The 25,149-nt window shown below is 53.4% G+C and overlaps 1 protein-coding gene across 2 annotated transcripts; it reads left to right on the forward strand.

Moving 5' to 3' along the window:
• The first annotated feature begins 377 nt into the window (after window positions 1-377).
• TMEM259 (transmembrane protein 259) lies at window positions 378-24,932 on the forward strand. 2 transcript variants are annotated; one of them, XM_075902635.2, is made up of 11 exons: window positions 378-735; window positions 8,181-8,447; window positions 10,577-10,754; window positions 14,751-14,861; window positions 16,157-16,279; window positions 16,541-16,641; window positions 18,580-18,637; window positions 19,579-19,662; window positions 20,202-20,334; window positions 20,631-20,730; window positions 21,600-24,932. In XM_075902635.2, exons 1-11 carry the CDS (start codon window positions 499-501, stop codon window positions 22,392-22,394), a joined length of 2,187 nt encoding a protein of 728 aa, XP_075758750.1. In that variant the 5' UTR covers window positions 378-498; the 3' UTR covers window positions 22,395-24,932. The 2 variants fall into 2 exon arrangements, with proteins under 2 accessions (XP_075758750.1, XP_075758751.1); XM_075902636.2 differs by having other exon boundaries at window positions 10,577-10,700.
• Window positions 24,933-25,149: the final 217 nt, after the last annotated feature.

Below are 25,149 nucleotides of genomic sequence, written 5' to 3' on the forward strand. Positions count from 1 at the left end.
GTGACCCCCCGGGCTCCCCCGCGTGACCCCCCCGCCCCCAGGGCCCCCCCGCGTGACCCCCCAGGGCCCCCCCGCGCCCCCCCCGCGTGACCCCCCCAGGGCCCCCCCGCGTGACCCCCCAACCCCCCCCAGCGTGACCCCCCCCGCCCCCAGAGGCCCCCCCGAGTATCACACCCGGGGCCCCCCCCCCCCGCATTACTCTTCCCCCCCCGTGTCCCTCTGCCCCCAGGGTCACCCCTGAGCTCCCCCCGTGTGACCCCCCCACCCGCGGGCTCCCCTCGCAGCGGTTCCCTCTGTCCTGTGTGAAGGGGGGGCTGAACTACTCCCCCCTCCCCCCCCGGGCTGGTTCTGTCAGATTTGGTCTGGAACAGCACCCCTCCCCCAGCTGCTTCCCCCCCCCCCCCCAAAAGGAGTCCGAGCCTCCCCCTCACCTTGGTGACAGGCCTGTGATCCCCGCGCTCCCGAAACGGCCGGGTGCCCCCGCCCCACAGGGCCAGGATGTCGGAGAACCAGCCCAATGCAAACCAGCACCAGCACCCGGTGAACAACAACGGGGCCGGTGGGGCTGCCGCGGGGAACAACCGGGGGGTGCGGAACCCCAACCTCAACCAGAACCCCCTGATCAACGTGCGCGACCGCCTCTTCCATGCCCTCTTCTTCAAGATGGCTGTCACCTACGCCCGCCTCTTCCCACCCTCCTTCCGCCGCATCTTCGAGTTCTTTGTCCTCCTCAAGGTGAGGGGCAGGGCCACGTGTGTGTGAACTGGGGGCACGTTCCACTAAGGATGAATAGTCGATTAACCTCACAGTTTATCAGTTAGTCGACTATTCTATAGTCCCTGAGAGTGGCAGCCCATGTGCTCTGGCCCCACTCCCGGGGAGTCCCCTGTCACCCTGCGCTGCTGTCTCTCTATCAGAGGCAGCAGCGCAGGGTGCCAGATGGGAGCTGGTCTGCCAGAGGAGCCAACTTAAAAACCAGCTCCTCCTGTGGACCGGCTTCCTCTCACCCCACTCTGTTGCCTCTGGAGATGCAGCCGCTCAGGGTTGCAGGAGGCTTCTCGGGAATGGGGTCAGCACAAGCTGGAATTGAGCGGAGCTGCCTGCCCACCTGGCTCCTAATATACTTTAAGTCAAGAGCCACAGTGGGGGAGATCCTGGACCCAGCACAAGCCAGGACTGAGCCAGGCTGCTGGCCGGGCTACTAACAAAAATTACTGGCAGGGAGGGGAGGGAAATGCATGTAGTCTGTAGCATTAACCTGTGAGCGTTTGCTTATGGGTTAATCAACTATACTATTACATCTCTACTTTCTACATCAGTCTTCACCCCCTTGTACAGCTCAGTCAAGCCTGAGTTGCTTCCAAACAGCTGTTAACCCACAGGAGAGATTGGCTGCTACCCTAGGATCAGTCACCTCACCCCACCTACACTGGCCAGAGAGACTTTCCCATCAGGCTGGTGTATTTTTCTGTTGAACCATTATATACTGTAACTGGGTGCATGGCTCCAGGTTGGGGTAGGTAGATAGTCTCTGGGCTTGGCAGTGGTGTAGGAACAATCTCCAACCATTAATAGATCTGTTTTCCATGACTAAGTATGTGAAACTTCCCTTGGGAGATGTATCCAAAGACTTATTCACTGCTACCTTAGAACTGTACTGCTAAACCTACACACCTACATTTCCAGCCCATCTGAAGAGATGGGTTTTGCCCATGAAAGCTCATGATCCTACAGGTTGAACCTCCCAAATTCGGGTCTCTCTGGTCTGGCAACATCTGTGATTCAGCATGAGAGAGCCCCAGAGCAGGAGGGCCAGCAGCTGGGAAAGTGGTGCAGCCTGGTGAGTCTAGCAGCAGCTATGCCGCAGCAGCCTGAGCAGCAACAGCAGAGCACAATCAGGGCTGCCTACTGCCCGACAGCAAGGCTGGGGCTGCAGCAACACGGGAGGGGAATCTAGGCTGGGGCCTTGGCACAGCCTGGCAGAGGCAGCGTGGCTGGAGCCACGTGCCACCCAGCGGGGGATTGGGCCTGCAGCATCCCAGTTAGACATCGTGCTGCCCAGCTGGCAGCGGAGCTGGGACTGGCCAGAAGGCAGCCCGGCTGGGCCAAAGTTGCCAGCAGCAGGGAGGGACAGTGGGCTGAGGGGCTGGTGTCAGGTAACCTCCCGTTGTCCGGCAAATTCCCTCATCCAGGACTGGTCAGATCCTGAGGGTGCTGGACCAGGGAGGTCCAACCTGTATGTATATTTTTGTTAGTCTCTGGTGCCACAGGACAACTCTTTGTACCTACCTTTGAGTTAATGCTGATTACGTATGGTATGTTCCATGTGCCTTAAACAAAACGTTTAACCTTAGATAATCCAAGCATGACACCCAGATGTACAGATCCTTTCCTCTTAACTTGTGTACCACGTGAATTTTTATTTTACACATTAGCTGTAATAGCATTTCCGAAATTTTCCTATCTAAAGTCACAGGTTCTAGTCCAACCTAGACTGATAGGCGAGTGCACACCACCATCTGATGGCTGTGTGGCCAATAGAAAATGATTTGGTGTTTTCAACGTGGTTTCGGAAAAGACAGTTTGGCTAAAATGGCCATCGGCGCTTTCTTGCGCAAGAGAGTGTCCACAGTGTAGACATAGCCCTGGTGTCTGGACTCCATTGATAGGGTGTTCAAAGTCCATGGTGTTCATATGGGGACCATGGATCATTTTAGGATCCAGCTGGGGTTCCTGTCTCTCATCAAGGTCTGAGTTCCTGTCTGATGCTGGCTGTCTAAGGGGTTTGGGGGAGAGCAGGGGCCATGTTTTCTATTAAGTTGGAACTGATTACAGAAGGCTGTAGAGTAGACTATCTAGGGAGGTGGCCCAAAGAAGGCTGCTTTGACTCCTTTTGAATCACTTTGTTTCCACATGATTTTAGCTCATGCAAAATCTAACTGAGGATCTAACTGCAGGATTGGTGGTATGAGAGTAACAGAGTTCAGTGCTATTGCCCCCCTGTTCTGATATGCCCATCTTGAAGCTATTTGGGCCTCTTACTACTCAGAAAATTGTGCAGTCTTTCTTGTGCTTTCATGGGAAGCATTCATTATTCCTAATTGTTTGAGGAAGTATTTTGTGTAGTTAAGAGAGAATTGTGTCTTTCAGTTTCTCTGTCAAAATGATTGAGTTTGGTCTTTTGGGGTTTTCAGCATGGCTTCAATCTTCCAGTCTGATGGCTGACTACTGGATTTGGGAAGAGTTTATCTGTGTTTTGGGAATTTGATCTGTAGTGTTAGTAGGGACTTGTGTACAGGCAGTCCCCGAGTTACGCGGATCCGACTTATGTCGGATCCGCAGTTACGAATGGGGCTTTTCTCACCCCGGAGGATGCGAGCGGCGGGACGCCCAGATGCGCTGCGGTCCCGCCGCCCGCGTCCTCCAGGGTGAGAAAAGCTGCTCCGTGTCTCCCTGGTCTGCTGGGGGGGGAAACCCCCCCCCCAGCAGACCAGGGAGACGCGGAGCAAAGCCGCGGAGCTCCCCCCAGCAGACCAGGGAGACGCGGAGCAAAGGCGTGGAGGATGCGGGCGGGACCATGGCGTGTCTCGGTGGTCCTGCCACCCGTGTCTCCCTGGTCTGCTCGGGGGGGGGGGGGAGCGCAGCTAGTGCAGAGCAGACCAGGCTTTTCTCGCTGCCGACGCCTGGGGTAGAGCAGCTGGGGCGCTGCCGGGTTGCTCCTGCAGCGCTGCTCCTCGGCGCTACTGGACCAACCCAGCAGCACCCCAGCTGCTCTGTCCCAGGCGTCCCCAATTCAGCCGCTGTTGAAACTGATCAGCGGCTGATTCCAGGAAGCTGGGGGCAGAGCAACTCTGCCTCGGGCTTCCTGTAGTCAGCCGCTGGTCAGTTTCAGCAGCGGCTGAATCTGGACGCCTGTTCCGACTTACATACAAATTCAACTTAAGAACAAACCTACAGTCCCTATCTTGTACGTAACCTGGAGACTGCCTGTATTTGATTTACGCTTTCCATCAGTAGACACACTGTGTGCTTCCCGCCAGTGTTGGTGTCAGAGCTTTGGGCGTAAACTGAAAGGTCTGAGCAAATCTTGTGGCTAGATGATGATGTTGTTGTTGTTGTTGTTGTTGTGTGCTTTCTTTACTGTTTTTTTTTCCCTCTTGCTACTAGTTATGTTTGTGCCCAAAGGCCTCATTGGGATTGGGTTCCCATCATTCATGCATGGTGTTGAACCAATTTAGAAAAGAGAGAAGCTGTGCTCTAGAAAGTTTACAGTTTTATTCTTCAGTTAGTACTGTCTCTTTCCTGTCTGATGTTACTTTCCACCCGAGCAGAGCCTGGTCTGTACTTAAAATTTAGGTTGGCACACCCCTGCATGACATAGTTATGGTGACTCCACGCTAGAGTAGATGCAGCTAGTTCAGTGCAAGATGCTTCTGTTGATCTCCTGTCACTCAGGGAAGTGGGTTTCTAAACTAAACTGGAAACTCCTCAACATAACCAGTGTAGTGCTGGCTTTGAGGCGAGGCTGGTATGGTTCCCATAGCACAGACATTGCCTGTATGTAGGCCTCTTGGCTATTTCTAACATTTCCTACCTGAGCTCAAGTTGCCTTTCCTGTTTGTTCAGTTAATCTTCTAACAAATCAGCGGAATGCTTGTTTTAAGTGAACTTTGCCAGCCTTGGCCTCAACTTACTAAAGACAATCTATTGGCTTTCTAAAGAGAGAGAATTCCCTGAAAAGAGAATGGCCGATCTGGAAATACTGTCTAAAGTTTAAGCTGTCACTTAATTAGCAGGCCTTGTATAAAATTTTAAAATCTCTGTGTGTGGACAAAGCAAAAGTGGCCCCTCCCTTTCCTCTTAATCTTGAGTTGGACATGTTGGATTAGTGAGACTGTATCATTACCCGTAGCTTGTAGCCTAACAGGAAGCATCCAGTTTGTTATAGAAGCTGAGGTCTGAAGCAATCCTGCCTTTTCATGTAGATCTTATATGGGGTTAAAAAACCCTGCATGAAAATCCAACATGCAGTCCTCATGACACCAGAGGTTTTCGAAGGCTGAAATGAGATCCTATGTCTGCAATGCTCTCGCTGGTGTCATAGGTCCGGGAAATAAGAAATATACAGCCAGCATTTTGGGCCAAATCCTGGTCCCATTAAAGTCAGTTATTAAAATTAACGTTACAATTTCAAGTTTTTTATATAAACCAGAGCACTGATACACCTATATTTGTTTGATATGGCCAACAGTGTAAAAAAAGGGGGGGGGGTTGTGAAATATACTTTCCTACTTAATGGCAAATGTGAGATTTAAAAAGAAAAGAACAAGACACAATATTCAAGTTCACAAAAAACCTCAAGGCAATTGTACAAAGATCTGAAATATGACACTTCAGACTAACTAGTGTAACTGCAGCTAATGTTTCTTATCCACACAACTATCTGTTTTGGAGGGGAAGGTCTCACTGTGTTTCGCCTCAAGATCTTGAAAATTTTCTTAGAAAGTTGTTTAAATCCTGCATTTCTGCCCTCTCCCCTTAGCTCTCCAATGATGATCCAAGGTCCTAGAAGGGAATCTCCAGGTCCACCTTGTTACTGGCTTGTCAGAGTGTATCATACCTAGCCCAAAATCACAGCTAGTTTCCTCCAGATACTTTGAACTGCAATTAGAATAGTGGGGGAACTTTCCTGAAGGGGGTGGTATGTTTAGTGCCTCTTCTGGATATCTCGTCTCCCTGGTTTTGCATCAGTTGTACAAACATCATCAGAGTGAATCTGTCTGTCAGCTTCTCAGTTGGCCTGTGTTTGGATCTGTAGGAACCTTCAAAAGGAAACAACAAAGTTGTAGTGATTGGAACTGGAGCAGCTAGCTGCAGGGAGCCAGATGAAAATGAAACACTCATTAAGCTGGCAGTTTTCCCGAAATGAGTACACCTCCCACACCTTTCAAGTCCCAGGACTGTTCCCAATGGGAACACGGGTTTTCAGTATAGTAGCTGTTTTGTGTTGCCTGCTTTAATTTGAACCCCACTCCCTCTTGAATGTCCTGGTGGCTCCAAACTACAATCTAATGGGGTAGGACAGAAGAAGTGCCTGAAGAATGGACTCCATTGTTTGCCTTCTGCCTTCATTGTTTAAGATGGTCCCAATAGTAAACTACAAGTCATGGACAGACATAAGGAACAGCTTCGGGGCTGGGTGTGGATGCATTTACAGACACTGTTTTTAATGCTGGATCAGATATTAGCTCTCTCTGTTGCAGAGAAAAAGCTTGGAAATAGATCCGGAGTTGCACCTGATAGGCTCAAAGCCCAGGAGATAAACAAGAGTCAACGCATTCTTTTAACAAATCTTATGGTTTTAGGCAGGTCTGGCTCATTTTTTTTGGAACGCTTTTTGGCCTTGCAGTGCTGATTACTGTCTGATCTAGATATCAAAAAATGTAGTGCCTTCTACTATTGAAGCTCCTTTAGCTCCCTTACACAACTGAACAGCAAGCTAAGCACTGGCACCACAGTCAAGCACTAAAGATAATCTGTCAGGAAGCCTGAATACAAACCTTCAGCTCATCCTATAAATGCAAGAGACAGCAGGGGAGTTCTCCCAAGAGACAGGCTGGTTGTAACTGGGAAGGTTTGCATATTCTGGGAGCTGTACTTGGCTTGCTGTCGCATTTGCCAGGGTTTGATCGATTTCGGGATACCACCCCATTCTTCATTGCCTTGTGTGGAGTAATGAAAGCGTGCAGGCTTTAGCACTCACAAAAGAGAGTTTCATAGTGAAACATACACCATTAGTGCAGTGTGTTGACTCTGGTAAATTTGGGGACTTTTCTGTGAATGGATCATTAGTAGATTAAAGATTTAAGTAAAAAAAAATACACCTGTCCCTATCTGCCCTTGTCAAACTCTGTCCTTGGACATTTTTAAGAACTAAGAGAAAAGTTTAGTGAAAGTGTTCAAAGTCAGACCTAAAACTGTCTGACTCTGTTCCTTTAAAACATTTCCCGTGGCTTTCTCCTGACTCGTGGTATCTGCTGAGCAAAGGTTGTGTGTTGGCACCAACTTAAGCAAGGACCTTGTCAATGTTCAGCTGAATTCTAAAGGCCTGGGAGTAAATACATGTGACTCCATTACTCAAGTTACACTTCCAGGAAGAGTCTGGCCAAGTGGATTCGTACCATGTATTCCCCCTCCCCTGGAAACGAGTTTCTGGGTCAGAGTGGAAACCTAGGAAAATGGGATGCCCTGTTTGCCAACAAACAAGCATATGAAAAGAGCACTGGGGGTGAGGAGACCCAAAGGTCAAAAGGCAGTGTCTGTTTTGGAAAGATGGGTTACTCTGGGGGAAACCTGGAATTTACACTTGTCCGTGAATTATTTGGTAGACGTAGAATTGGGCTGTCCTAGCTGTTAGACGTTGTGCTTCCTAGAGGTATCTAGGGCAAATTATTTATCTGAAGCTGGTCTCTGCTGCCATCTCGGATGGCTCTTACAGCCCACTCTCTGGGAGCCATTCATGCCAACTCAGTAGCTCGTAGTAGCTGCTTCCTAGTCAGGAGAGATGCGCACCTCGTTCTCCATGTCCCTGCTGCCTTGCACAGGCATTTACACCTGTGCAAAACAAACGTAAAATGCTGCTCTTTGGGGTCGGAATCTGGCTTGGTTTTGTAACATTTTAGATCTCGGTAGCATGTCAGCATGCCCAAACAGTATACACACAAGGCTCGTGAAATATAGCTGCTTCTGCGGTGGCAATCCCAGGGCGTATAGCACCGGGCTTGGCAGGTGTGTGAATAGGGAAGCTTTGGTCCAGGACACCAGGGCAAACTTCTACTCCTGTGAGAGGTATAATGAAGCCTCTGAATGGCCACTCTCAACAGATAGGCTTCAGCTTTATAAGGTGTGGTGAATAGTTGTGTGATGAGAAATACTTGTGCAGGTTAATGGCAAAATACTCCCTTGAGCTGCCTTCTCTGGCTGAAGAGATGAACTGGTGCCAACAAGCTTAGTTGTGAATAGACTGTAAAGATCTTGGCTCTTTCTGTGTCTGTTGGCCCATCCAGGAATCTCACTGGTTAGCAAGGAATCTCTGTAAAGCGTGTGAGTCTGTGAAAAGAGCAGATTTAAAAAGAACCAGCCCATACTCATGGCCTCTCCCTTGTTTTCTGCTGTTTCAGGCTCTCTTCGTGCTGTTCATCCTCGCTTACATTCACATCGCCTTCTCCCGCTCACCCATTAACTGCCTGGAGCACGTGCGGGACAAGTGGCCACGCGAGGGCATCTTGCGGGTGGAAATACAACGCAACTCCAGCCGAGCCCCCATCTTCCTGCAGTTCTGTGAGGCGGAGAAATTCCCGGGCATGGTAATTGAGCCCCTGCGCGAGGAGGAGGAGGAAGAGGAGGAGGAGATGACCGTGGAGATGTTTGAGAACAGCTCTGTCAAGGTAAAGCTTAGCCAGGCGCTCCCTGGGGATGTCGTCTCGCCGGGAGTGTGGGAACAACTTTCAGTTGGCTTGGTGCCAGTGAAATATTCCTGTGCCCTGCCCTGTCGTGTCCCTCCTCATCACTTCATTTACAAAACATCTGGCCTCTCCCGATGCTACCTCAAGCAGAAACTTGTGTAAATAGTGTGGCCTTGCGACACACGCCGAGGCCAGTAAATCCATCTGTGACCCAGCAGGGGGGTTGTGCTTTCCCAGACCTGACGGCCCCTCCCAAACAGCCCCTCTGTTGCAGGACTTCTGAAATTGCACTAAAGCGTGCGTTGCACCTGGTAGGCCGGGGGAGGTTGTTTAGACACCGACCATGCGGGCAGTGCTCTTCGTCTTTCCTGGGGCTGGGCTGTTGGGCAGCGTGACTCAGACACGGGTGTTCTAAGTTTTCCTGAGCATTTGCAATAGCACTTGCCGCTCCTTGGGTCCTCCCTTACTGTGGAGTGATGTGCACACTTGTTTGGAGTAAGTGCCACCCCCTTCCAGCACACCATTGGCAGTCGTGTGCCGGGGTAATGTGATCTAAGCCCTCACACCGTGCCATCCCGTATTCCCCCGTGTCCTGTGTAGAGATGCTATTCTTAGGATGCTTTAATTCCTTTAAGTCTTGCCATTGGGACTCTTTCTTGTCTCCCTGCCTGGGAAGCTGGGTGATGCCACATGCCACGAGTGTAGGGCCCAGAAGGAAAAAGAAATTAAAACCAATACATGGAAAATGCCACATCCAAAACCGCCTTTCTGTCCCTAAATGCCTCTGCTTTCAAGTCCGAACCCTCCGTCTCTTTTAGAGCTAAAGAGGGGTATGGGAAATCTTCTAACAGGGGAATGGGTCTTGGGCCCGAAATTGGGGAGATGTATATAGGTCACATGCCCATTCCTAGTCATGTGACCGGGGAGCGGGACCAGAGAGGAGATACTCTACGTCAGGGAACTGGCACTAGGCAGCTTTGTTCCAGAAGCCCTGAGCGGGTGACACCTACAGGAGTGGGCTGTGAGGAAGCCTCAGGGGAGGTTTGTGAAAGGCCTGGGAGAAGAGGCTGTAGGGCAGTGAGACAGGTTTGGGAGGTGGTGAGAGCTGGAGCTGTGCCATCGCATGCAACGCGACTTCCCCTTCTCCGGCTGAGGGGTCAGCTCGCCAGCTTGCATGTCCCCTTCCCAGAAGTAGAAAGCTCTGGCGTTCTGTCTGCTGTGCTACAACACACCATGCTGGAAATCTGACGTTTTTAGGCACAGGCAAGCTGGTGTTAGCCCAGGACTAAATTTTGGCCTTTCCAGGCTAGGGCTAGCTTTGTGGGAGAAAAATAGCTTTAAAGGGAGGTGAGAAATATTTCCTCTGGTGGATACAGATTAAAAATAGGAAACCCCTTTGAAGGGACTTGGAGTGTTAAAATAAACCTGGAGTGGTGGATGATGGTGCTGCCGCCATAGTTGTATTGATACACGTATTGCTTCCAGGCCTGTGCAGTTCATGGCATTTCTCCAGTTTAGCGTTTGGCTCTCGCACCACATAGCTGGCCCACGTACCTGAGTGCTAGTAACTAAACACAGTCTGTGTAACCTCACCCCCCGTGCCCTCCTAGCTATTCAAATCTGTAATCTGGAGGGCCCGTCGCCGTGGAATTTTTCTCGTCTGCTTTCTAGTTTATTGGTGCGGCCACCTTGGGCTCAGAAACCTGATAAGCAATGATTTGTGCTGCCCTAATAACACCGCAGCAGCTTGTTTGTCTGTAAGAGCAGGATGTCAACATCATCCAGCTCGTTCTGTCCTTGCTGCCTACAGGGACTCAGTGGTACGTAAGAAAGTAATTGCCCTGAACGTGCCAGGCTGGCATAGTCCCCCAAGAGTCCTGCGGCCAGCTTCAGACAACGTATTTTCCCCCCATGCTTCCACCAGTCCCTGTCAGCCCAAAGCCCGGATTGCTTTCAGACGTGACTGAACATTTGCAAAGGTTGGGGCTCGTGTCGGTCTTGCCGTCTCCTGTTTCCACGTTGCATTCGTGAGCTGGACTGGGAGGGGCCTGGAAGCCCAGAATGGAAACAAGCACTAAGGCGACTCATTCGTTCCATTGCTTTCCCAACAGTTTCAGCTGGACATTGAGCCCAAGGTGTTTCTCAAGCCGTCCCGGGGAAGCAGCGTTGAGGCGCTGACGCAGGTGACCCAGAACGAAAGCCAGGAGTTCTCGTTTAGCGAGGCGACCACTAAAGGTATGCAGCCTCTGAGCGAGACTGTGTCCGAGTTTGAGATGCTAGCCAGAGCAGGTAAAGACAACTTACACTGGTATCCATGTTCCCTCTCCCCTTTCACCTGTATCTCCTCCCTGCACATCTTTCACTCCTCTTGGCTTCTCCAGGCACTTGCATAACAACCGTCCCTGTTTAATAGATGTCCCTCTGGCTTTCCAATGAGGTGAAATGGACAAATAATCACTCCAGTGCTGCAGAACTTCTGTTTTGGGTGGGGAGGCGCGGGAGGGAGCAGGGCTTGAGCAGTGAAGTCTGCAGAAGCCTCTTGTGGTCCGTAATGCGTGGCCGTAGCAGGCCATGCTGATCGAGTAGAACCATTCTTGTGGTGCTTTAACAGACAATATAGGCGATATGGCCTGGTATCGTGTCTGACAGTGGCCAATGCCAGATGGGCCAAAAGAATGTGAACCAATCCCTCCTTCACCCTTCCCCCTAATTCACCTGCCCAACTGTGTTGTCTTTTTTATCCTCCAGGGGAGATGCAAGAAATTCCAGGGGAGGGGATGAGTAAATCCAACTTTATAATACATCTAGCAGGGATTGAAGGATTTTCCGATCCGTGGTCCAGGACCAGGTCTTGGAATAGTTAAATGGTCTGAAAGCATTTGCATTGATCCACAGGTGTTTAACGCGGCAGCTTGTATGATTTGGAGACATTAGAATCACGCCATTCAGAATACTGTGGTGCTTTTTTTTCTTTCTTCAATGGCAGTGTGACTTTTAGCAACTAATATCCTACAACTTTTAGAAAGAGTCAATGGCTTTTTATTAAACTGAGATTCAAGGCATACGTATGGTATAATGGTTTGGCGCCTGACTGCCCTAGGTAGTTGTTAAAATCACGTATGAGTTGAGGTAGGATCATAACTGGAATGACTTATTAGTTAGTGTCTCGTTTGCTGAAATGGATATTTTATTTAATTGGGAAACTGGGATTCTTTGCTTTCTTACAATCTAAAGCATTATTTCTAGCTATGGAGGATTGTGAGTTCTATCATTAAAATACTCACTGTTTCCTTGATCTTAGAGTATTTTCTTTGATGCTGGTCCAGGACTGATTTAGTCCTGAACTTCATTTGGTGATTAGGGGGTCATTATACTGCGTAAGACTTAGACAATAATATATATTTAATTCCTATTATAGAGGGGTATTTTGAGTGCAAAGCCATCATTGAAGGCCTGTGCAAAACTCCCCCTTATCTCTAATGTACACTGTGGTCTTCTGCTTTTGTAAGTCTTCAGTAAAAATGATCTGATGAGAGGAGAGAGAAATTAATAAGTGGTGCTGTCCACGTTTTTAGTGTAATAGCCAAGTGCTTCTTGTCAGAAGAGTTTGTGGAAATGTAAATAGGAGTCATTTTCTCTTCATTTCCCCTAATTAAAGGGGCATCGTTTAGTTCCCAGCGTTTAATCTTTGTGCAAGATCCATTAAAATAAGTTGCTATTGATGTTTTCGTGATCTAAATGAAAGCCGTTCTTGTGATGGGATGTGAACTCTCTGTGCTCGTAAACCAGTAGCAATTGTGCTATCAGTGAAAAGGAAGAAGTGAAACTGACCAGTCTGTTGTCATCACTTCCTTCTGAGTGAAATGTAACCAGTGAAGGAGCAGGGAGGTGCGAATATGTTGACATTTCTCTCAAATATTGTTTCCAGTAACTTGGGAAAGGAAGTTGCATTTTACATCTGGCTGTAAATTGCATTTAAGATATTTTAATCATGGGGAGCTAGACTCTTGGTCTGGCTCCGGAAGGAAGGAAGGAATGCAGTGACCCTGTCTGAACTGATTGGCTGCTCTTCAGTACAGGATTATTCCTGTCTTCAGGCTGTCACAGCAGACCGTGTCTACTTCAGACGCCCTTTGAAGCAGGCAGTCGTTACAGGCATAATCAAATGATGCCAAAAGGCTTTTTAAAACTCCCTAATTGCTCCTGCTTCTGACTTTTGGCACTCGTGGAAACAGCAGCAGCCACTGCTGTTCTGAGATGTTCTGACTCTAGAGAAGTTAGTTGGCGATGGTTAGAACAGCAGGCCTGGCTGCGGCTGTGAGATTGAGGGCAGCTTCAAAGGAGGAAAATCTACTTCGAAGACGACAGTTTTGAACAAAACAGTTACGCTTTTTTGGTTCTATAATACGTATTTCTGATGTTGAACTTAAATGGTCAAGTTGGCGCATGCTGTTGAGTTGCTTTGGGTTTGCATGAGTTCATGAGACGTAATGTGCTAAATTAACCATTGGGGCAAGCAGATGTGGCAGCTTGTCCTTGCTGGCTGGCCGCAGCAGCCCCTGCCTATGGTGGAAGGGCCAGGCTGGGCCTGCCACATACAGGCGCTGCTTTGGCTGACTGGCCGGAGCACTGCTGCCTATGGGGGCGCCCTGCATGGCTGGAGCAGCTCCCCGTCCACAGAGAACTGCTCCAGCCCCTTCTGGTTAACCGAAATAGTTGAGCCTCACCTGCTAACCATCCACATCCTTAGTCAGAGTGAAGTGGGGATGGGACTATCCTTGTAGCATTCCCAAAGTGTGCAGAACACAAAGTGCCAAAATCTCTGCCACAGGTTCCTTGGCGCCTGCGCACGGGTGTCTGTCATTCTTTACACATACGCTGCCGTGTGAAATGTCAAAGCCTGATCACAACCGTGCTGCTGATTTCCTGTTTTGCTGCGTTTGGAGGTGTCGGGGACTGAGTGGGAAAGGGAAGAATTTTAATTGCTTTCGTATCACCGTGAGATCAGCTCTTCTGCTCTGCTACTTGCACCAGCATGACTTCTGGTTTCAGCATGTATATGATGTGCAGCAGCTACTGGCTTTGTCTGGGACTCATTATTGGCTAATGTCCAAGTAATGAGGGTGAGGAGTGGAAGATTCCCACCAAAACACCCTGGTATTGTGGTGATTTGATCAAACTTTTCCAGAGATGTGTAAATTTCTTTGTATTCATTGATTTAACTGGTTTTAAAGGGTACAGTCTTAACAAGGGTGCTTAATTTTTTTGCCAAAAAATCATCTTACAAATTGATCTATTTATCTGCTCTCTGGAGTGGAGTCATTTAGTTCTAGAATGCAGGATACTGCTAGAGCCACTTCTATTGACTGCTCTGATGGCTGGGAACATCCGAGTGACCTGTTTGTGACACAGATGTTCTGTTAAAATAATGGTATAGCACCTGACACGCACCACTTAAACCCAAGGGGTACTTCACAGGGCCAGGCAAATCTGTATTTTCTGGCCGGAAGCTCTCTTAGGCCTGTTGTAATCATGGCTTTATGTTAGCAGTCTGCTAGGAAAACCACTAAAGAGGGCCTGCGTAGAGAGGTCACTTGAGGACAGAGCAAGATTGGCGGTTGGTTGGGCGGGTGGCTTTCGGGCCTGCAGGCACAGTACCAGGAGCACAGGCATTCTGAATCCAACCTGTAAGTCACAGCAGATGTCTGCCATTGTGAATTATGCTGCTCACAATAACACCGATTGTTCTCTGCCAGCATCAGTTCTGTTCCAGGGCCCAGGCATCCCCTGGACCCAGCCTTATTCGTGATAGGAAACCTTTACAACTCTTACCAGTCAGTTCTTGAAACTCTGTTGCTTTATCTGTAGAAGGCAATTCTGTAGGCAGACTTGTTTGTACGTGGAAGAGCTTTTCTCCTCAGGATGTAAATTCCCAGTTAGTTGGTTAACCGGTTAAACGTTAGGGCAACCAGTTAACTGTTTAAGTGAGTGAGGTCTCTGCTGGGGAATCTTTTTGCAAAGTTTGTCTGCTCCTTGTCTGTAGCTGAAGTTACAAGCCGGTTGCTTTGGAAACTGGCGTTCCAGACTATAGCGTGATTTTTTACTAGTACTTGTGCCGTTCTATAGTATTTTCAGTTCATTGCTCTTAAAGCCCTTCACAGAGAAGCAGAGCAGACTCACAGCCCTACTTGTGCTTGTTCCTTGGCAGATGTGGGTAAAGTGGGTCATATCCAGGGCAGTTGGCAAACCCGGCTGTTGAGACTCCTTTCCCTTCCTCTCTTGCAGTGTGGCCCCAAGAAGAGTACATTGTGGAGTATTCTTTGGAGTACGGGTTCTTACGCCTGTCTCAGAGCACGCGCCAGCGGCTCAGCATCCCAGTCATGGTGGTGACACTAGGTATGTAAGGGACGTGGGCAAGGGCTCCTGCGTTAGCTGACAAGACTCTTCCGAAACGCCAGCATGCTCTTTGCCAACGTCCCCGTTTGTCATGCCCCCGTAGGTCGACCTTAGCTGTGGTTACACACGACCCTTTTATAACAGCAGAGGGGCCCTCGTTCAGAAGAGGGCTGTTCTAGAGGCAGTGTCGTTACAATGGGATGCCAAGGCATCCATTACAGTATCCGAATCTAAGCAGTCTGTTTCAGGATCTGAACCCTAGCATTCTAGTCTCGAGCAGTGGCCCTCCCAGGAAGGAAGAAAGCAAATCTAACCTCTGCCCAATTCATCTGACTTGACAGTAAAGGAGGAAAAGCAACGAACTTGAGAGGCTAGAAACGGAATAGCCTGCACCCTCAGTCAGTGCTACTTACGCTTGTGCTACAGTATTGTAACGATGCCTGTCAGAACGTGGAGCGTGTTTCCCTAGTGTTGGCATTCCCGCGAATGCTCTCTGTACCCGTGACAGCCTTCTCTTCCACTGACACGCTCTTGCCAAAAAAATCCTAATTAAGCAGCTGCCAAGACGTGCGGCATGCGGGCGATTAGATGCAAGTAATGCAAGCAGCAGCGTGGTTCTGCAGTAGTAAGCAGTGCTCACCAGGCACATAACACATGGGTCTGTGTGCCAAGGTAGGCGGGGTTTTATTTGGTCTGATCTTTCAGATCTGTACGTAAGCCCCCCCACGTGCCCCCTAACAATTGCACCTCTGGCTGTCAGCTACACTCGGAGCAGTGACACGTGTGTATCAAACTCCCTTGCTTTTAGGGAGCACTTCCATGTCACTAGGTTTAATGACTGCAGCCACCTCTATGGTGTGATGGTGACGCTTTTTCAGTAATGCCTGGAGTTACACAAATGCTGAATCACTTGGATTCGTATTTAAATAAAAGGATCTTACATTCCAGATTTCATTGCAAATAATGGAACCGTCTGTCCCACTGTCCTCGCGTTTCCTGATTTCTTCCGCCACGTGAAGAACTTCTCTCCACGTCGGCTATTGGCACCCCGCTGCAGCCGTCAGTATGTCTGTGCTGCCGTGCGTCCTGCTAAAAGGGGCAGGCAGTCGAGTACCTGACTCGCTGGGGCGCGTGCGCCTCTCCGCTGGCCGAAGCCTGGGGACCGAGCTCTGTTTGCTTGCCCCCATTGCACCGCAGCGCCTCTGGTGCTACTGTTCACATCCAGGCCCAGGGAGAGTTTTCTGCTGTGGCTTGTCCTCTGGTTAAACCAAGTGACTCTGTTGCCTTTTGTGCAGATCCCACCAGGGACCAGTGCTTTGGAGACCGATTTAGTCGCCTGCTGCTGGACGAGTTCCTGGGTTACGATGACATTCTGATGTCCAGCGTGAAAGCGCTGGCCGAAAACGAAGAGAACAAAGGTAAAGGGGCCGGGCGCACCGTTCTGTGGTGGAAGAGTCGCAGCAGGCGCTGTGGGTGCGGGAAGGGTGGGGCCCCCCAGTGCACTCACTAGGAGCGAGACCGGTTCCCCGGCTGCCTGGGGAGATTATACGAGGAAGAGCGAAGTGACGGCCACAGAGACTCTCTGGCCCGATGCCGAATGAGAACGACCAACGCAGCAGTGCTGACCGCTCCGCCTGCCGTTACCGTTTAATCAGATGGGGCTGCTCTGTTCCTTCCAGGCTTCCTCCGCAACGTGGTGTCGGGGGAGCACTATCGCTTTGTCAGCATGTGGATGGCCAGGACCTCGTATCTGGCAGCCTTTGTCATCATGGTCATATTTGTGAGTAGAACTGGCTCAGTGTTGCTGGGCTAAGGTTTGCCAGGTCCTGGGATCGTATTTGCACTCAGTCTGCATTCGCACGAGACTCCGCAGCTACTTTTAAAGCCAAGTGAACCGTGTGGAATAAGTGCATCTCAAATCTTTGGCAAATGCAAACTTGACCCAGATGAAACCAGTTAGCAAAGGAGGCTGAGGGACCCTGGACACCAAACCCCTAGGCACTGAGTTAGAGCCCTGTTCTTTCTTCCCATGGAAGACCATGTAAATTAATAATCAAACAGCTGGTGAGAGGGGTGTTTAAAAATCTCTCAGCAGAAGACAGATCAGTCTTGTGTGACCAGAATGGCCTGGCTGGAGGAGTGTAGGCCTGAGCCAGAATTTTGGGTTCAGTTCTCAACTCTGCTACTGATTATTTTGCTTTGATTTTTGGTCATCACTTAACCTATCAGAACTAGGGATATAGGTGACTAGTTGCTTCCCCCCCTTGCTGCCTCTGTCAGAGGCAGTGGGGGTGGGGAGCAGGGGCTGGTGCTAGGGGTGGTCCCCCTCTGCTGTCTCCAGGGAGGTGGTGGGGACTGGGAGTGGCTCTTAAGAGCCCCCTCCCACTGCACTTTGGCCTTTTGGATGTATTGGGAGCCTACTGGGGGTGGGGCTTGAACCTCTGACTCTGGAGGCAGGTACCTTATCTACTGCGCCACTGGAGGAGCCTCCAACCTCTCTACATTCTGGGCTCCCCCCTGTATCTCCTTTGTTCCAAGGGTGCCAGGTCCACATTGGTTATGGGCAGGGCTTGAACCCTCAACCTCTGGCTCCGGAGACAGGTACCTACTGGCTCTTAATACATTTAAAAATCAGAAGAGCAGCAGGGGGGTGACACCTGCTTTTTACATGTAAGGCTGAAGTGCAGCAGGGGAACCTGGCACAAGCCAGGAATCAGCTGACCTGGCACGCGCTGAGTTCCCCCACCGTGCTTCAGCCTTTTCAGTGTATTAAGAGCTGGTTGGCTCTTGCTACATTGAAAGGCAGAGCCGCAGTGGGGTTAGCTCCTGGGGCTGGGAGCTAACCCTGCTTCAGCTCCCTCACTTACTCACTAATGGACTAGTCGATGGAAAACCCATTGACTAGTCGATTAGTTGATTCAATGTAACATCCCTAGTCAGAACTGCGCCCCTACGGCTAGCCTACTTGCCATCTCTTCCGCAGGAGCAGCGTGCGGCTTCATTCCTCTTTGTAACGTGCCAAAGAGTTGCCACTCAAAACAATGAAATGTGCAGCACAGTCTTGGGCTTTAAGGTGCTAAGAAAAATCCACACAAGCCCGCAAATTCTTAGTTAGCGTAAATGTTAACGTCATTTAATGTGATCATAGGCCTACGGGCCTCCCACGTGACTGTCACAGTTTGGGGGTTAACTGTGCACCTCTGTACCCCGCTATGGTCTGTCTCAGGTCTCTAGCCATCACCTCTCTGTGGGCAAAGTTCTGAACTCCCTGCCTCCAGACTGAGGCTTAGCCTTCAATTCCTTCTGCCCTTCAGAGTGCGGATCCCAGCAAGACAGACCTTGGCTCAGCCCCCATAGTCCCGCTTGCTTTCTCAAGGGCCAGGACAGCGAATGCCAGTGACCAAACAGCATCTTCCATCTACCCCCATGTGAGGTTTGCTAGATGTTTCCAGACCCTTGCGTGTTTTCCAGCCCTTCAGATCCTTCCAGCGGGATTGTGCCATCTTGGTAAAAATCTCGCGTCAGTTACTGGATTACAAGGAGGGATTTTGAGTCAGTTCAGCTGAGCCTTTATACCAGTGTCTCGGGGGCCTCTGGAGCCCAGTCTGAACCACTGCCTGCAGAATCCCCCAGAGGAGGTTCCCATGGACGACCCTCTAGGAAAGACCAGCGTCCTGGAGCAGTCTCGTTCTAACCCTGGTCTGTTTTGTGTTTGCAGACTCTGTCAGTCTCAATGCTGTTGCGATACTCTCACCACCAGATCTTTGTCTTCATTGGTAAGTGCTTCTAAACCTCCCTGCCCCGAGCCATTTCTTTGGGGATGACGCCCTCCCCTGGTGAAGGGCAGGGAAGGGTCTTATGCCTTGTCTCCAGTTGCTGGAGGATCCACTATGGCAATCGATCTTCCAGGGTTGGATTTAGCAGGTCTAGGGAAGTCCGCTAAATCGAATGCTGAGCATGCCCCCTCAGCTGCAGTACATGCAAGGATTAAGGGAAGTCAACAGGAGTGTTTCTCCCATCAACCTCCCCAGAAAACGGATGCAAGGTATGCAGGCACACCTGCGTGAATTACGTAGCTGGAGTCCACATAGCTTGCATCGTGTTTTTCTGCCACTGCCTGGCCTTACTGTCTTTTGTGGAGTTGAGTCTACTTGAGACAGTGGGTTTTGTATCCATCCGTCGTCCCAGAGCAGGGAAAACACAATCATGTTTCCCAGAAGTGACTCGTAGCGGGAACTGACCCAGCACGGCGTTGGCCACGTGGCATGTGCTGCTTCGTGACAGGATCTGTCCTAGTATAAACGCCACTCCATTGCCTCCGCCGCCACTTCTTCCTGAATTTAGCCGTAAACCCCCAGAAAGATAGGCTCTTTGACTTCCCTTGTGGGACCACTTCCCCTCTTGCATTCAGCCAACTTCGGGCAAGTCCCCGGCTTCAGGGCATGGCCTGAGGCCTCCGGTTGTAAAAAACCTGTCCCGATTGTGCAGCCCTGGTGCTTTCTGGGAGAATTCATCTTCCTCTGAAGCAGTCGGCATTGGCCAGGGCCAGGGTTTCAGAGCAGCAGCCTGCTCGGGCGTGGTCCTGGGTATATCGGCAGCTGTACTCACTGTGTCCTGCACCGACCTCAGAGCTGTGCAGCCCCTCGCCAGGGCCCAAGGCTTTGTGGTGTGTTACTCTGCTTCACGAGCTCTTCCTGGTTTGCTTTCCTCCTTGCAGTGGACCTCCTGCAGATGCTGGAAATGAACATGACCATTGCATTCCCTGCTGCTCCCTTGCTCACTGTCATTTTGGCTCTAGTAGGTAAGAACCTGGGTCTGCGCCTCGCGTCAGGGAAACCCTGAGCAGGCCCCAAAGGAAGCTACCCCGGCAAGTTGCTTTGGGGCCCGTGGAACACGATTCCCCTCGGATCCCTCTCTTGGGAGTAGTCGCTCCATGCAGAGAAGTGACCCGGTTTTAAGGCATTCCCAAGGCCTGGTCTCCAAAGGAAACCTGCCCACTCCAGTTCGAGCTGTCGGGGTTAGCATGAGTCTCTGAGCTCTGCACCGGGGGAGGGGTGATCTTCTGCGTCCTGTGTGTGCGTTAGGCCCAGCTCTGAGCAGCTTTCCTGGCCTGCCTCCTGGGCTGTCGGGAAAGACTCAGGCCAGCAAGGAGATCTTTGTGCTGCTTCCTGTTAGACACCAGCTCCTCTGGGCCTGGCGGCATTTGCTTTGCAATGCAGAAAATGCCCCACCGGGCCCCTTGCTAGAAGGGCTTTGCCCCAGGCGGATTTGGAGAGCGGGTCACGGGGATTCCCCGGGCCCCACAGCTAGTTGACATGCTGGTGGTGGTTTGCCCGGCAGGCATGGAGGCCATAATGTCCGAGTTCTTCAATGACACCACCACTGCGTTCTACATCATCCTCATTGTGTGGCTGGCTGACCAGTATGACGCCATCTGTTGCCACACCAATACCAGCAAGAGGCATTGGCTCAGGTAAGAGTGTCTGTCCCCCTGGCGTTCCGGGCCACGTTGGCTTCTGTTTCCCTTCTTTGGGCCCCAGTTCTCCCCCCGCCCCCACGCTCTGATTCAAACCCTGCCCAGCTGTTCGTGCTGCTCTGTGTTTAGATGGACACGGGCGTCCAGAGTCAAGGGAGCCATTGCCCGAGATCTCACCGCTGCGCAGGGGAAATTCCCTCTCCCTCCCCGGCTGGGGTGGGTGGGGAGGAGGAACCGTACCTTTGTTCTCTCTGTAGCTGAGTCCAGGGTCGTCTTGCCCCTCCCCTTTCCAGGTTCTTCTACTTGTACCACTTTGCCTTCTATGCGTACCACTATCGCTTTAACGGGCAGTACAGCAGCCTGGCTCTGGTCACCTCGTGGCTTTTCATCCAGGTAAGCCGTGGCCCCTTCCCCGCTCCGTAGGTGGAACCGTGTCTTGAGCCAGACTTGGGCTTGGTGCTAATTCAGCCTGTGGGAGGGAGCTGGAGAGAAACACAGGGCCCAGTCAGAAACCGATCCGCCACTTGCATGGCCCTGACTGTGGACACGGAATAAAGGAAATTCCCCCGGAGCCGCTGGGCTCCAGTGTAGACCAGCAGGCCCCAAACTTGAGGGTCACTCCCTGCTCACTTCAGGAGCAGAGATGAGACTGGGGACTGGCGTGGGGTTCCCTTCTTCCGCCGTGGGCGCTGGCCTGGGCACTGCCACATTCCCTCCCCCACAAGCCATTCTTGCCCACACCCCACAGCTTGGGGGGCTGCTGCTAGATGGGCACAAGAAATCTCCACGGACCCCAGAGCTCCATGCGCTTTCCAGAAACACGAGGCCAGCCGGTGGATGAGACCGCCAGGCCCCTAGGACACAGGGCGTGGGCTCAAATCCGGGGCAGGCCCCTACAATGACCGGGGGTTCTCGAGTGAGTTTGGGGCCGAAGGGCGTCTTGGTCCAACTCCCCCTGGAAAGCGGCCCAGTGTCCTCGGGGGGGCTCTGAGGGCCATGGCCAGGGGGGCAGATGCCAGACTCCCCGGGCAGGTGATGCCTGCAGCATGGTGAGGAGCTGCTGCTAGAGGCCTGCAGGGACCCCAGGGGAGGGGGAGAAATCCTTCCCAAAGCCGCTAGGTGTGACTCTAAATCCGGAGCGTTTCCGGTCCCGCTGCGGGTCAGAGCAGCCCGGCCCCGCCCCTGCCACGGGACCTTTCGACAGGCTCCCCCGGGGCTGCGGCCTGGGCGCAGCAGTAACCCCGCCCCTTTGTGCTCCGCAGCATTGCATGATCTACTTCTTCCACCATTACGAGCTGCCGGCCATCCTCCAGCAGATCCGCATCCAGGAGATGCTGCTGCAGAACCAGCAGGTGGGCCAGGGGGCCCAGACCACGCTGCAGGACAACCTGAACAACAACACCACGGCCGCCCCCGCCGACACGGGCAGCCGGCGGCCCCACCCGGCGCCTGGCCCCCCTGCGGAAGGCGGCAGCCCCGGCCCTCTGGCTCCCGGCGAGGATCCTAGAGCTGCGGCGACAGCCTCTTCCGCAGGGAGGGATCTGAACTGGGTCGCGGAGACGGCCGCCATCATTACAGAAGCCTCGTTTCTCTCTGACCTGAGCAGCTCCCTCTTGGAGCCCAATGTGGGGCACGAAGCCGGGGGCCCTGGGAGCCCACAGGACGTTGCTGTCGCTGCTGCTTCGAGCTTGGTAGCCCGCATTCGGGTCAGCAGCGAGCGTGCGGAGTCTGCCATGGGCTCCGTTACTATTGAGGTCTCCTCGGCAGCCGTGGTTACGGCAAGAGACCCGCCCGCCTCCCCCCTTTCCCCAGGGCTGGGGCATGGCGTGTCTGGCCCCCGGCCTTCCCTCCCCGAGCAGACTGAGGCTGCGGGGGAGTTGGTCAGCCGAGCCGAGCCTGCCGAAAAGGACACTGCTGCAGATGGGGACCTAGCAGAGACCTCTCAGCCCCCCACACAAGACCCGGGGCCGGATAGTGCTCTGGGGGAGCCGGCCCCCCACCCAGCAGCAGCGGACAGTCCGACCTGCTCTGAACCAGAGTCCCGGAGCCTGCCCTGAGCCCGGCCTCTCCCTGGTCCCTGCAGCCCAGAAGGCACCTGGATTTCGTGTTTCTCCCCTGGCCCTGCCCCGGGAGTCTGTTGTGGAGGCAGAGCAGCTGGAGGGCAGGGAAGAGGCGGTCCGTATCTCCCTCGGACCGGAACCCTTCGTGCCCAGCGTCTCCCTGCAAGGAGCTGCAGAGACGTTCTACACCGCACACGAGCCGCCGGCCCCCATCTTCCTAAAGCCATGTGCAGACAACAGGGCTGCCGGGGTCACGGTCCTGTGGTCCCTCCTCCCTCCCTTCCCCCCCGGTGTGCTGCTCTCAAGGGGGGCGCTCCCAGGGGTCCCTTCTGCATCAGCTGCTGGGGCCTGTCGTTAGACCCAATTTGTACGAAAGGCTCTGGTTTGTTTAACCCCCCCCCCAGCAGCTCTAGCGGGAGGCGTTTTGTCCACTCGGGGGTGCCCCTGGCAGGGCAGAGCTGAGCAGTGAAATCAGCGAGCCTGGGGCAGGGCTTCCTTCAGCGGAGGAGCTTGGGTGGCTGCTGCTTGATGCTTTGGCAGGGTCCAGTTGAGTGCGTGCGCCCCGGGGTTCCCTGCTCTCTGCTGCCCTTCCGCACCGGGCCCCGAGTCCCTTGTTCACGAAGGAGAAACGCTGGCTGTTGCCAAGGCGAGCGAGCGAGATGCTGCCGAGGTAGAACCCGAGTCAGGCTGCACTGAGGGGGGAGATGACACGGGCCAGTTTCCCGCTGTCGCTGCAGAGCATCTGTCGGGGCCGGGGGAGGGGGGACGTTACGGCCTCCGGTGGAGAGTCTAACGGCAGCGGGGAGCCTGGCTCTCGGCTAGGGAAAGGGATCCGAGGGGACTTCCTCACCGTGGAAGGCTGGGGGAGAGGTTAGCAGCTTCCTGCTGCCCTCGCCCCTCCCTAGAGGCCAGCCTGTCCGTCCCGCAAGAGGTGAAATGGGAGGCTGCGTCCCTGTGCTAACAGGTCAATGAGGGCCAGTCAGAGCTGATAGACTAGACCACTCCCGCCCCCCCCCCCCCCCATTTCGCTGCAGCTGGCAGGGGCGGGTTTGACCACCTCGGCTCCTGGAGCTGCCCTCTCCCCTCCGTTCCCAGCCCGCGGAAAGAGATTGCTCAGAGCTTTTTCTTCCTGCCCCCTGGCTTCTCAGCAGGGGCTCCCCGAACCCAGACTTCATGGGTCGTGCACAGGCTGTGGGTAAGCTAGCTGGGTGCTAGCGCCAGGGCGGGGGCCTGCAGCTCGGTCACTCGGGGCCCCCGGGTGCAGCCCTGGGGCCCCACGGCTCCGCTGCTGCTTGTGGGCTTAGCTTGTTTAGTCCAGTGCCTTGTCCCAGGCGGGACACCTTCCCCCCCTGAGCTGGGCCCTTCCCCCCGAGGGGCGGGGAGAAGACCGAGTCACGGAGGGAGGCACCTTGGCTCAAGGCTCCCCCTCCGGCCGGGCAGAAAGAGCAGAGTCCAGACGAGCGACCGGCCATTCGCCTGCCCGCTGGCTCCCTAGGCTGCATTAGAAACCACCCTCCCCCGCAGTGCGGCCGTGCTGTCCAGCCTGCGCTGGCTCCTGTGGGGGCGGGGATGGGCCCAGCTGGATTAGCGGGGGGCAGAGCAAGCTGTGGAATTGTCCCTTGAGCTCCATCCCTGTGCCCAGGAGCGGAGCAGCCAGCCAGCCTGTCCTTCCCAGCTGCACAGCGCTTGCCCTCAGGGATTTCTGCCCCTGCCCTGCGGGGGGGCTGGGGTGTGACCCACGGCAGCCCTGGGCCTCTGCGCATCCCCCCCTCCCCTGGTTCTGCAGGACATGAGGCTGCCAGTGGGGCCCTGCGCGTGGGTGGGTCCCCCCGCTACACCCAGCTGGGCTGGCCAGGCCGCAGGGCTCCTCGCGGGCAGGGTGAAGGGTCTCCAAGCCCCCGGCAGCGGAGAAGCAGGAGGATGGAACCAGATCAGAGTTGCTGAGTGACAAGTTCATTCTATTTAATTACTGTACAAAACGTGTTTGTATATAGAATAAATATTCGAAGGGCTGCGGGGCTGCCTGGCTGGGCCTGGTTCGGCGCCGCTCTCGGGGGCCTGGCTCCCACTGCTGGCAGAGGCTGAGCGGCCCCCCTCGGGAGGTGGGCCTGCTCCTCGTTTTGCTTAGATTGGGAGCTGACACCCCAGGAGGTCTGGGGTGGAGCCGGGCCTTGCCCCAGGGCTCCCAGACGAAGCCCCCCCCAGCTCAGCCGCCCCGGGGGAGGGAGCAGCGACCTGCCTGCGGCGTGGGCACACGGCCCGGCATGTGGAGCAGCGGCTGTCGCTGCACTTCCAGGGCTAGCGCGCCAGTGAGGACGCGGGTCCCCCCCAGGTTTCAATGACCTTCGCTCTAAAAGCACCTTCTCTAATTACCCGTCCAGCACGCAGCAGCCCTGGGGCCTTTTGATGCTGCAGGGCTTGTGGTCGGTCAGCCTCCCTGGCCACGGACTGCTGCCTTCTCCCGCCTACAGCGCTGCTGCCAGGCCAGCTTGGCTGCCTGAAGGGCCGGGATTGCACGAGACAGCCAGCGTTCCGGCTCGCGCCCGAGGGGGCCTGCAGGGCCGCAAGAGACGCTCCCCTCTGCCGAAAGCCCTTTTGCTGCTGGGACGGAGAGCGCGGCCCCTGGCCCCAGCTTTACTTAAGTGCAGCGTTGTGACCGAATTCCCCATTGCTCCGGCCGCTGCGCCTTGGGCCGGGGGAGAAGCGCCTGGCTGGCCGATCAGACTTCGCTAAAAAACCCAACGCACGGGTG

This window comes from Pelodiscus sinensis, chromosome 32, assembly GCF_052426305.1.
Source record: "Pelodiscus sinensis isolate ZL-2025 chromosome 32, ASM5242630v1, whole genome shotgun sequence".
NCBI lineage: Eukaryota > Metazoa > Chordata > Testudines > Trionychidae > Pelodiscus > Pelodiscus sinensis.

Coding starts and splice junctions, on each gene's coding strand:
- TMEM259 (XM_075902635.2), top strand. CDS start 499: ATGTCGGAGAACCAGCCCAATGCAAACCAGCACCAGCACCCGGTGAAC. Junction 14,862..16,156: donor AGTCATGGTGGTGACACTAG/GTATGTAAGGGA, acceptor CCTTTTGTGCAG/ATCCCACCAGGGACCAGTGC. Junction 20,731..21,599: donor CCTCGTGGCTTTTCATCCAG/GTAAGCCGTGGC, acceptor TGTGCTCCGCAG/CATTGCATGATCTACTTCTT.